A 12,807-nucleotide genomic window follows, 5' to 3' on the forward strand; every position below is an offset into this window, starting at 1 on the left:
ATCCAAGAGTAGGTATGTGAAGGCAGCAGGCGGTAAACAGAACATGTTTCTTCAGTTTGAACTGTCTGTGGGTATTTCTGGAGTGAATAGCAACCTCTTGATGTTAATTCTGTCAATTATTTGGACAGGTACTTCCTCAAAGGAAATCCATGAGACCTGGCTTGTCCTTTTTGTTTGAACTCTTCCTTCTCCGTGGAACATGTGCTTCCAGTGACCTGGTCGTGGGCTGGGCAGCATTTCCCATGTGTGATAACAACTTTTGTCTAGTGGAAGGAAAATTCAAGTGTCCCCTTCTCCGAGGAAAGTATGACCAGAAACTGGACAGCTTTCGAAAAATTGAAGAATTGATTTGCCAAGATTTGGACAAGTGGCTGTGCAATTTGTATTTTAAGGTTTGCAATATGATGATTTTGTTTATCAATTTTTTGAGATTGGATTTGATATTTGTAGTACAGGCTATCTTCAAACTCTTGATTCTCATATCTCAGTCTTTTGAGTGTTACCAAGCTGGGATTCTAGGTATGTGACATGGGTTCATATCTGGGAAATAACATGAAGTATTTTCCCAAGCCACTTTTGCCTAACCATTAGCTTCCTTTATTGCAATCGCAAAATTAGTAAAGTTTCTTTAAAAAGGTAAGAGTAATTACATCAGATAACTGGTTTCTGATAATGCTCGTTGATTAACACTTAGAAATAAAGAATTAAATTGTGAGTTTGTGGGGAAAATGAAAGAGAATTTAATACAGTCATGTTCATTGACTAAATCAGAACTCTTACCCAAGCCTCCTGGTTCTCTGCTGTTCACAATCTGTAAATTCACCCCATCACCCGATGAAAGGATGAGTTATTTTCTTATCCAAAGTACTGACCAAGCTTCCCTTGTGGGTTGGGAGTTGCCTGCGATAGGATACAGAAAAGATGAGGTGGGGCTTCTGCCTTCTGAATTATCGTTTCTGACAAGAAAGAAATACAAAGATCAACAGAAGTTGAGTGGCCATGAGAGCACTGTCTCCCTTCATCACTCCACTCCCAAGCATGCTTTATGTCAAACTCAAATACTTAAAGCAAATAAACTTGGGCATACATATTTGTATATGCTTAGTTTTTGTGCACTGCAGAACCTAGCCTTTAACAGCATGACAGTACATAAATTCACTGCAGGCAAACGTCATTATCCAGAGAAGAAAATGGTTGCATATGTTAAGAATAAAGTGTACCACCTATTTGTGGTCTATTTATTTTGTTTTCTGTGTCTAAACTTGTTCTTAATTATAGTATTTTCCCAGGTTGACTTTATCATAAAGTGCAATGAATTTTTTTTGCCTACACATCTAATTATCTACCATCTGTCTGTCTTTCTCTCTGCCTGCGCATCTACAGCTATCTATGTATCAATCTATCTATCTATCTATCATCTTCTATCTGTCCATCCATCTATTTATCATCTATTTATCTACTTACTTACCTACTTAATTGCTGTACCTGGTAAAGATATTTCCAGGACATATATTATTTTGGTCTTAGGTTTGAGAGTTTCCTGTATGTCTTGAGGGATTGCTTTTCTTTTACTTTTATATTTGTGGTGAAATTATCTAGTACTTTCTTTATAGGGAATCCCCTTATGGTGTTATGCTGAAAAACCATGTTGGGGTTGTCTAGAGAACTGTTAGGGAGATAGTTCTAACCCAGATAAATGTCTTCCTAGCCATTGCATAAAGAGTGTTATCCTGAGATAGATCTGTCACTAAGACCCACAGGGAAAGAAATCCTCACCATTCTCTGAGAATTTGTACCAATTATTTTGTAGTGGTGCTTCAGGTATTAGAGGTCACGTACAGCTCCTGCCAATGAGGAACATTGATTTATATAAGCTTGAAATAGAAGAGTGATGCAGGAGTGTAAAGAACTAAAAAAAAAAAAAACAAAAAAAACCAAAAACAATAAAAATCAGCTTTACAATTGTAGTCTTCAACATTATACCATGAATCAAAATAAAATGAAAACTAAAATACAGTCACAGAAAAAAGTAAATTTTTATTATAGTTATTATGTGGAATCTGCAAATGTGCATGTGTGTGTATGTGTGTGTGCATGCGCACACATGCACGCACATACATACACATACATCATACACATACGTGCACACACATGCACACATGCTCACATTTGAGCTTCGGTATTTCCTATAGTACTGTCTTATTTGACGTGATATCTCAGTAAAACCCAGAGCCTCTTCTTTCCACTAGACTAGCTGGCCAATGAGCCCCTAGAACTCACCTTTTTCTGCCTCCTGCTCTACCCTGTCCATCTCTTTGCAGGCATGGGCTGCTCTACTTGGCTTTTATGTGGTGCTGGAGATCTGAACCCAGGAACTCACGATTGTGTCACAATGATCTCAACCAGTGAGCTATCTCCTCACCCATGGAACCTGTGATTTTTAACCGACTCTTAAAACTTTCTTCTTTATTTCTTTCTTTTCCATCTCACTGTAGATAGATGTGGTGGAACTCAAGGCCTCACATATTCCAGGCAACCGCACTACCACTGTGGGCTACAACAGCCTTTCATTTTCACATTAACTGGTACTTATAGCTCAGTATTCTATAAATTATAGCCTTGAAAGTTGGCACAGGATTCATAAAAATCAATTCATATAGTTCTGGTATTAATCATAAGATTATTTAGGTTGAGGGTAAATCAAGATTTAAAATCTACAAGACAAAAAGTTGCTTATTAAACTATATTAAAATAATTTGGCTGGAGCTCATCCTACTTGTATTTAAATAGCATTTTCCCCCTTTTTAATTAAGTAAAACATAGTGGGGGAAAAGTAATGCTGTTACCCAAAGTGCTTGTCAGGCCACTACATATGATACATAGATGTAATTAATCACCAATTCCACTACTTATTAGATAATGTTTGAACTGTTGCCTTCTAAATATCTAGTTGGGGAGGAAGTACACTTAACTGACGAGGATAATGGCTCAGAACAAGGCCTATGATTTTTCTGACTGAGAGGAAAAGTAAGTGGGGATGAAGACACTTTGTCATAAAGATGCAAACAGGAAATTCTTATACAAAAGCTATGTGTTTCTTTACATAAACTTTCTTAATAGTTGGATTTTTCTGGTAGGAGTTTTCTCAAGAGCAAACTGCTAATTAGGGCTAGGGAGATCTCGGGAGGTAAGTGGCTTGCCTTGTCAGCTTGAGGTCTTGAGTTTGGATCCCTAGCACAAAACCAAACCGTACCCGAGACCAACTCCTCCCACCCCCTCAAATCACTAGATAGGACAGCATTTGTAAACCCAGACACTGGAGGAGGAGGGGTCAAAGAGGAGGGATCCTTGCAGCCCACTTACCATCCATCCTTGCCATCTCCAGGTTCAGTAAGAGGCCCTGTCTCAAAAACATAAGTGGAGAGTGACAGAGGCAAAGCACTTCAGCCTCTGACTTTCCCAGGCAGGTGCACACCCACCCACCACCAGCCCACCTCCCCACCAGTCCACCTCCCCACCAGCCCACCTCCCCACCTCCCAACCAGCCCACCTCCCCCCCCCACCTGCCCACCTCCTCACCTCCCCACCAGCCCACCTCCCCACCAGCCCACCTCCCCACCAACCCACCAATCCACCCACCACCAACCCACCAAACCACCCCCTACCAATTCACCAACCCACCCCCACCAACTCATCCCCCACCAGTCGCCCCACCAACACCCCCCCCCACACACACACACCACCAATCCACCAACCCTACAGAAAGTTTTGATCAAGTAGTGGATGGAAATAAAAAAAAATAGCAGATGACATAAAAAAGCAAAAAAGATGATAGAACAGAAAAATGTTTTTACAATTTAGGCTTAGAGGAGATTAAAGAATCCAGGGTAATCCTCGCTTCCTTTTTCCTGCAGGGTCAGTGGGTGGGAGGAAAATGCTATGACACTGGCCAGACAAAGCCAGAGCTCATGACTTCACCCTGACTGCTATTGTTGTCCCTTGTCATTAGGGGCAGTAAGTGGAGCCCTCAGGAAAAGGCTGGCAAGCAGCTCTGATTTAGTCTGATTGCATGTGTGCAAGGCCTGAATAGGGGAGCTTGTGCAAGCGAGAAAGGCTGAAACCTTTTCCCAAGAAAGTCCTCCTCCCAGAGATACTCAGCACACTCAGTCTTTCCCTCGGCACTTTGTTATCTTAAACATGGGAAGAAAAAGTGCACAGTAAACACCCATCTCTTCACTCAGCACTGCTCTCTGTTCTTGTCGTTTCTCTCTTGGCTTAGACTATTGTTTCTTGGAGATAATAAAATCCAAATGAATATTTGCTAGTTTCATCCCAGTATGAAGTTTAGTCATGCAGTGCTTTCTTATAGGATATTAAAAATAAAAAATTAAGGTTATAAAGCACATGAGAGTATTTAAAGTGATTATGGAGATCATTTAACCTTTATAATTTAACCAGCCAAAATCCCTCAGAGTTTGGAAAAGTGAATTGTACTTTCAGATATCTCAAAATCCCCCATTGTTCTAGAGGAGTTTTAACTATATAGGTAATATTTGCAACTGTTTCCATTAGGTAATATTTGCAACTGTTTCCATTAACTGATTTATCTCTTAATAGGTAATTAAAACTCCTTTGCATTTGAGTGATCAAAAAAGCCATGAGAGCCGCAGGCAGCTTTCTCCCGAATGTCCTGTGTGCTTAATGGTGGACGCAGAGAATGCAGAATTCGATTTGGATAATACAGCTGGCCCTTCAAAGAAAGAAGCCCCAAGAAACACTCACGCTGCAATGGACAGCGCCATCCACTCTTCCCAGGGTTGGTTGACTTATTTTCTTCAGCATTCCAATATAGTGTTCTGAATTGTGTCACACTGAATAGAGCTAATTAAGAAGTGTTTATTTTCTAAGAAAGCATCTTCTAAACTGAGCCCTATAGAGAGAATATAACCAATGACAAGAATCTTAGGTTTTACATCTTGTTGTCTATTATGCAAATAAGCATAAAACTATTTCCTTGACTTGAAACACAAACCATTCTCCACAACCCCATTGTTTGGTGACTGCTTTTTCGCTGCTTTTTGGAGTTGTGGGGTTAATTGGCTTTTTTGGGTCTCCTGTTTACAATTTCAGCTTTCTTGTATGTTTTTTTTGAGAGTAGTAGCCAAACATGTGAGTCTAAAAGATAAAGTGTTCGCAGGGCAGAGTTCACAAGTAGTATAGTTTATGCTGTAGGGCTTTATTTTTGAAGATTGGTTTTATCAAACACTAGTTCTATCAAGTTTTTCAATATTCAATTTTCAGAAGAGCCTTATTTGAAATTATCTTTTGCAGCAAAAAGTCATTACCCATTACCTTTTAGTTATAACTTTTAGGTTTTAGTCATGTGTTTCTGTAAATGGATGGATACTCTAACAGTAAATAGCATCAGCCCACCCGACAGATGTGATGGACGGGAAGCTAGTGCAGAACTAGCAGTCACAGCATCATGGCAAGAAGTGGCGCTCATACGAATTACTAGTAACAAACCCTGTGGTGAGCATTTTCTTTGAAATTATCAACTGGTTTAATTCTACAGTAAAGAAAATAGCATAAATGTACTAATACTCCATCTTTTACTTTGGTAGTTTTGTTTTGCTCTATTTCTTTTTATTTCACCCTTTTCCTCTTCCATGTCCTCCTCTTCCTCTGAGTGTTTGCGCTCTATATGTGTGTGTGTGGTTGGATATACATGTGTGTATGTGTGGGTATGTATGTTTGTATGCATGCATGCGTATGTGGGGGTATGCATGCATATGTGTGGATGCATGCATGTTAGGGTTACACTTGTGTGTGTGTATGTGTGTGTGTAGGCATGCCATGGAAGCCAAAAATCAACACTGTGTATCACAGATGACTCTCCCATTATTATTATAATATAATATAATTATTATTGTTATTATTGTGGTTTTTGCAACAAGATTTCTCTGTGTAACAGCCCTGCTGTCCTAGAACTCACTTTATTGATGGAGGAAGGTCATTGGTTAAATAAAAAGAAACTGCTTGGCCCTCATTGGTTAGAAGATAGGTGGGAGGAGTAAACAGAACAGAACGCTGGGAGGAAGAGGAAGTGAGCTCAGACTCCACAGCTCTCCTCTCGGGAGCAGATGCCTCAGAGAGACGCCATGCTCCCAGCTCCCAGGCAGATGCACGCGATGAAGCTCCGACCCAGGGTGGACATAGGCTAGAATCTTCCCTTTAAGCACACCTAGGGGCGCTACACAGATGATTAGAAATGGGCTAGATTAATATGTGAGAATTAGCCTAGAAGAGGCTAGATAGAAATGGGCCAAGCAGTGATTAAAAGAATACAGTGTCCGTGTAATTATTTCGGGGCATAAGCTAGCCGAGCAGGCGGCTGGGGTGCTGGGAACGCAGCCCCGCTGCTCTTATTACTACACTTTATAGAGCAGGTTGGCCTTGAACTCACAGGGTTCTGCCTTCCTCTGCTTCCCAAATGCTGGGATTAAAGGTATGTGCTACCACTGCCCAATTTCCACCTTATTTTTTGAGGCAGGGTGTCTCCCTGATTACACTCGACTGGCTGGTTTGCAGTGAGCTCAGAGATCCTTCTGACTCTGCCTCCCTCAGCATTGAGATTACAGACACCTGCCACCACATCTAGTTCTGTTTTTAATGTGTGTCCTGGGGAATCAGATGAAGGGTCTTAGACTTCTGGGGTCAGTCCTTTCCCACTGAGACAAGAGCTAAGATGTTGAGAAGAGAAATAGAATGCAGGGAGGAAATAGGTTCCAGGTTAAACTGCAAGTGATTAGATTCGATGAAGGAGGGAAGGGATGTAGAGACAAAGCAAAGCTCTGAGAGAGGAGGGGGGGAGGGAGGGAGGGAGGGAGGGAGAGAGAGAGAGAGAGAGAGAGAGAGAGAGAGAATTTAGCTCTGGGAAATGGGCCACGATTCTGGAATAGGAAGCTGGAACTTCTCCATTATGATCAAACTGGCCGCATGATTCCATTTTGTGGGTCACCTCTGCCTTGCTGAGTTTTTGCTTGTTTTTTTTGTTGTTTGTTTTGTTGTTTTGTTTCCTTTGATTAGTTGGCAACCTCAAACTTCTCAAGAAGTGGTAAACACCTGTTAAGTCATGTTTAGAACTTTTTACTTCCTTAGGAGTGATGTCATATTGGGCAGAGCAGGACTCCACCGACTGCTAGGTTTAAGTCATGGTTTGCTCTTCTCAAGCTGAGATTGAGCATGAGCCTTGGACTTTCTTATCCCTCTCTGACATTTTGCTTGCTTATGACTCAGCTGACATCATCAGTTAAGGACCACTGAAATGCCACTCTCTAGAATCCTATGGACCTGAAAATATTACATTAAAACTTTACACAAAGAATACATAAAGGTCAAATTCTATAATACTGACCTTAAATATTATTGAAGATAAATTAGGGCCCAGGTATATATTGAATCATGTAATAAATTTCACAGCTATAAAGCAATTGGAACTAAGCATATAATTTACACCCTTAAGAACTTGCATTTAATTTACTTGTAACAGGAAAGAGCATCTTGGGCTGTTTGGGGGAGCTAAAAAGTAGATGTGATCATCCTCAAAATGCATTTGTAAGCTGAGTGCAAGCATTCTGTATTGGGATGTAAAAGATTTAGGCCTCTAATGTTTTTTGTTTGTTTTTTGGACGTGTTTGTATCTTGGTGTCTCTGCCCTTAAGAGTGCACTGGTGGCTATGGGTGATGGAGAAAGCACTTTTGGTATCACCAAACAGCTCTGTAATCTCCCAGTATTTAAAACTTCTGGGCTCTCTGTAGAATCTAGCCAACCTGAAGACACTCCCTAGACACAGCCTCTTAACCAACTGCCCCCAGAGCTGCAAGAAACAAAGCCTTTTTTTCAGAGATATCCCATCCGTACAGTTCTAGTGGAGCCGCAGGAAATGGACTGTGACACTGCAAATCTGAGATATGAAAAGAAAGACACTGTCAGAGCTTCTCCCGATGGGGGAAGATCATCACCCAAAGAAAAATAAAGCAAGAAACAGAAAGGGGAGGATTGTGACGTCATTGGACTAAAAAGAAGAGAAAGTATGCCATTGATGTTGCTTGAATATCAAGTTCAAAAGGTCAACTCTGAAGTCACTGAACCCTGTAAAATATGTGCACTTGTAGAATGTATTACTTTTTAAAAATGTTTTAGTATAACATAGTCTTATTTTAGAATTCTTAACTTTTACTATGGTGGGTTATGACTTAAATAATGATATTTCCTTCCACTGATATTTTATTCTAGTTTTAAGATACTGAGTAGAAGATTAAAAGTAATTACTTTTGGACCATTTTTCACCAGATACTTTTTGCTTTTTCCTCTTTCCTGGGACAATGTGGGTACATTCCCTAGATAAGCCACACCATGCTATGAACTTGATTTTTAGTACACTACCCCATATCTCCTTAAAGAGGACAGGTGCACCCTGGGAAAGAAGAACACCAACACATTCGGTATGCAAATGCAATACGCACCGAAAGAGAGAATTTCTTAGGCTTTGCTTTAGAAAAACCTGATTATTGTTTTGCTTTTCTCTGAGCTCAGAGACTAATGTAAGTTTCATGTTGAAAGGTGGTAGAAGGGCTGTCTCCTTCTGTCATGAACAGATTTATACAAAACCAGAACACAAAAAATCCTCCTAGTACATATTTCCTCTATTGCTTGATTTTATTTATTTTTCTTGGAAGCTCCTCAGCTTATTATTAGTGGTTAATATCTCCCAGGAGCTTGTATTCTGTTCTGTCAGGGCTGTGATACAGTGTGCTGTTTGTTGCCACTGATGTGTTCCTAAGAGAGTTAATAATGGGTAAACAAACACAACATGTGGTAATTCATTTCAAATTAAAACTTTATTGAACTCTGGCTTGATGACTTTCTGGCTAGTTACAACTAAAAGAAGGAAAGTAGGGAAGTTGGGACCACGTGGTATGCTTATGGACATGAAATTTCTACCTGAAAAAAATGTATTTATGATCTTCAACAAGCTGTCTTGTATTGGTAGGTTCCATATGCAATTTGTCAAATCTACTATTCTGTCCCCAAATCATAAAGAAGTTGCTTTCATGTCCTTTGCAAGTGTGTCTACACTCTTTCCCAAAAGGATTTTGCACAGAGTTCGTGGTTGATGTTTTCAACATGTAACTCCATGGATGCCTGGGAGCAGGAAATATTTATAAAGTGCTGGAAGAAAATATCGATGGCATAACTTTTGTGATCTCCATCTTCCAAGTTGTTTTACTTTTTAGGCTAACCACCAGAGAAATGGTGATTGTGTTTGACAATTTGTTTTGCATATGGGCGTCTTGCAAGAACAACAGTTCCTGGCAAGGTCTGTGGATGCTTTGTGATTCTGAATGCAAGAGAGTTTTATTGTGCAGTCAGAATAAACAAACCTCGCTGCTACATGTTGTGGGATTGTTAGCTCAAAGTGTCCATCTCTTGACCTTCAGAGGTTTACTGGAGGCTTTTTGCTCCATTATGATACAAACATGTCTACACGGTCAGTAGAAAGCATGGATTCTTTCAGTATCTTTTCCATAAAGAGTCGGCAATCTTCTGGGGCAGAATCCAGACCCAGAGAAGGAGCAAGTGCAGCTAGTAAATAGCTGTTTAGTTGGAAAATGAGAGAACTATTGTGAGAAATGTGTGCTGTCGAGGCATCATAGTTGTCCTCTGTCCCAGTTAGCTCCAGCCCTCCTTGAGCATACTGTAAAAAACAACTGGATTTTTATTAGATGATATTAGATATTAGATGAGGCAAAGGTCTCATCTATCTATCTATCTATCTATCTATCTATCATCTATCTTTCTCCCCCTCCTAACACTTCCCTATCAATTCCTATAAACCACATCACCTAGAAGAGAAAACAAAGAACCCTTTGTTGATTATAATAGAGTCTATGACATCAGAAGACCAGAATTAGGATTTTTTCATTTTACAGTGATAGAGAAACATTAAGTGGTCAGTAGAAATTTTCTATCCAGTATTGAGTTGCTATTTTCCCAGACTAGTGATGGACAGCATGGTTCTCTTACCTGACAGTGGACAACAGCATGTAGCAAGAGCTTTAGTCAGCCACATGGTCACAAGGAGACACTGCCAGACTCTAGGTCTCTTAAATTCACTTTCTAAAGGATATTAACTTGAGCTGGATTTCTCAGTGCATAACCCTAGCATCAATCCTGGAGTAGTTATCTTGCATGGTGTACCCCACACTGTACATGACAAGTGTGTGATAGTATGTAGGCTTTCTATTTAAAAACAGACCACCTAACCTGGCTGGAATAGGAGGGGTTGCCACAGTCAAAAACAGCCCTAGTGAGCATTAACTCATATAAAAATTGAGTAGTACCAAGCAAACATTTCCTACAGCAACAGTTTAACAGACTTAGTGAAGCCGTAAATTGTGTCCACATATTAGTGTCCCATGGAGCAGTTACCATTTCTCCCGTCTTTTATTTGCTTGTTTGTTTGTTTGTTTTGAAACAGTGTATGGTGAAGCTGGCCAGGCTGATCTTGAACTCACTATGCAGTTGAAGATGACCTTCACCTTCTGATTTTCCTGCTTCCCCTTTGGAGCACAAGGCTTACAAGCATGCACCCATGCCTGGTTTAAATGGTACCTTGGGTTGAATTGAAGGCATTGTGTTTGCTAGGCAAAGACTATCCCAGTGGTGTCCCACCTCTGTAACTCATTGACAGTTTTTAATTGTGCTTTTAGTTTTCTTAATGCCGAGTTTTTCTGACAAGTCCTTTCAGGAATATGCTCGCTGCAAATATTTTCTCCTCACCTGCCTTTTGACCTTGCTGCTTTTTTTGTCCCGTCTTTCATAAAATGAGCCTCCTGGATTTTGATTAAGTCCTGTCCGTCAGGCAAAGTCGATTAAGCTTTTCGTGTCATGTCTTCAAACTCTGCCTTGCTTCCGTTCAGAAAACTTTCTGTTTTCTTCTGAAAGTTTAGATGGATGATTCATTTGAAGTTTGGTTTTTGAATTAGGTACATAGTTGAGATCAACTTGGCGGGGGGAGGGGTGTTCTTTGCACAGGAAAGTCAACTTCTAATATCCTTTGCAGACAGACTTCTTATAAGGTTGAGTTGCCTTTGCATGCTGGTCAAAAATCACCTGACCAACTTCTTTAAATGGCTGCTAAAATACTTTGTCATTTCTAATGAGTACAGAAATCCTCAAGATTCCTGTTTAATCCCAATGACTTACTCCTTTTTTGGTCTTAAGCCCTGAAGAAAGACTTGACACTTATTTTTGAAGTTATTTTCTTCAATTTCTTTGTCGGTGGTTTATTATAATACTAGAACCTTAAAAATCAATCATTTATACGTTTATTCTTTCATTTAAAAACTGTATTTTTCCTTTGCTTCCTTTGCTTTCTTCTTTCTTTTCTTCCTTTTTCTTATTTCAGGGCCTTTCTAGGTAGCTCTGTGGGAGGACTGTGCCCAGTTGTCTGTCCAACAGAAAACAGTGAGAGGACAAACAGCTCAAAGCACTAACAGTGGGAGAAGCAGAAGCACATTGAGAGGAACATCCTTTATCTGCATGCTCAGGAAGCAAGAGCTAACAGGTCAGGAGAGTTACCAGGGTTAGCTGTCTTCCCTGTGACAAGCGTTAGCTTTTGAGTGTTGGGGTCAAGTTTCCGTAGCTGGTTTCAAATAGATCTCCATGTTACATTGTGAAAGTTCCAGTTCACAATTGGTACTGAGCTTAGATAAGACACAGTTATTGTTTATTATTGTTATTATTGTTTCTTCAATTTATAGTCTCACTATATGGTTTGTGCTGGCCTTGAATTAACAATCCTCTTGTCTCAGTCTCCTAGAATTTCTTGAAGATATTAGTTATCTGTATCATATATGTGTATATGATGTAGATGTGCATATATAATGCTTATATATTAATCTTCCTCCCTCCCTCGCTCTCTCTCCTTCCTCTCTCTCTGTATATATATATATATATATATACAAATTATTGTATATATACAAATTATTGTTTGTGTGTGTATATACACGTATATATATGTATATACATATACGTGCATATACACACACAAACAATAATTTGTCAATTGTTACCCCATTGCTGTGGAAGAATCCTGAAATCATGAATCTTAAACTTGAAAACAGTCCACAGGATTTTGCTGGTGACAGTTGGAGCTGAGCTTAGGGACACACGGTCTGAGATAGTTCCAGATTACAGACAACCATCACCACTGCAGAGAGCTTCCAAAGAAAGAGCACTTCTACATGGGATAGCCATAATGGGAAGTATTTTTGAATGACTACTTAGAAATCCCATTTGTTGAAACTTTGAAGTAAATGCTAGACTCCACGGCATTTGGTCTGGAGTATTATTTTGTCTTCAGATAGCATCCATGGATTCAAATCCTTCGTCTGAGTACAAAACTGAGCCTCAGGGAACCACAGTATGTTTCAAAGTGATTAATCTGCATAAAGAGCTAATTACCTGCATTTTAAAATGTCTCTTCTTAAGATATGGAAATGCACGAAATATTATAAGTCACAGAAAAGCTTCAAAATTCTTTAATTTAGATCCCCCTTTTTATAAGCAGCAATTGATAATTTCTTCTTCCTATCCCCATACCCTCTTGCCTATTTCATTCCCCTCTTCTTGCTTTCCTTTAAGCATTGATGTTGGCACTGTTTAGGTTTCTTTGCAAACAGAACAAGCCTTCTGGTGGTAGCTGTAACGTGAAACTCCCTAAACAAACTTAGTTGAGC

General features: G+C 39.7%; 1 protein-coding gene across 1 annotated transcript in view; it reads left to right on the forward strand.

Annotated features, from left to right (window-relative positions):
• Positions 1–12,807, forward strand: part of LOC121433951 — a 280,105-nt gene that overhangs the window by 113,641 nt on the left and 153,657 nt on the right. Inside the window, exons 10-11 of the mRNA XM_041632632.1 lie at positions 129–392; positions 4,618–4,816. Of these exons, the coding sequence (XP_041488566.1) occupies positions 129–392; positions 4,618–4,816 (463 nt within the window). The remainder of the gene's footprint in view (positions 1–128; positions 393–4,617; positions 4,817–12,807) is intronic.

The sequence above is a fragment of the Microtus oregoni genome, unplaced genomic scaffold, assembly GCF_018167655.1.
Source record: "Microtus oregoni isolate MIOR12 unplaced genomic scaffold, Mior012 000042F_ref0000377, whole genome shotgun sequence".
Taxonomy (NCBI): domain Eukaryota; kingdom Metazoa; phylum Chordata; class Mammalia; order Rodentia; family Cricetidae; genus Microtus; species Microtus oregoni.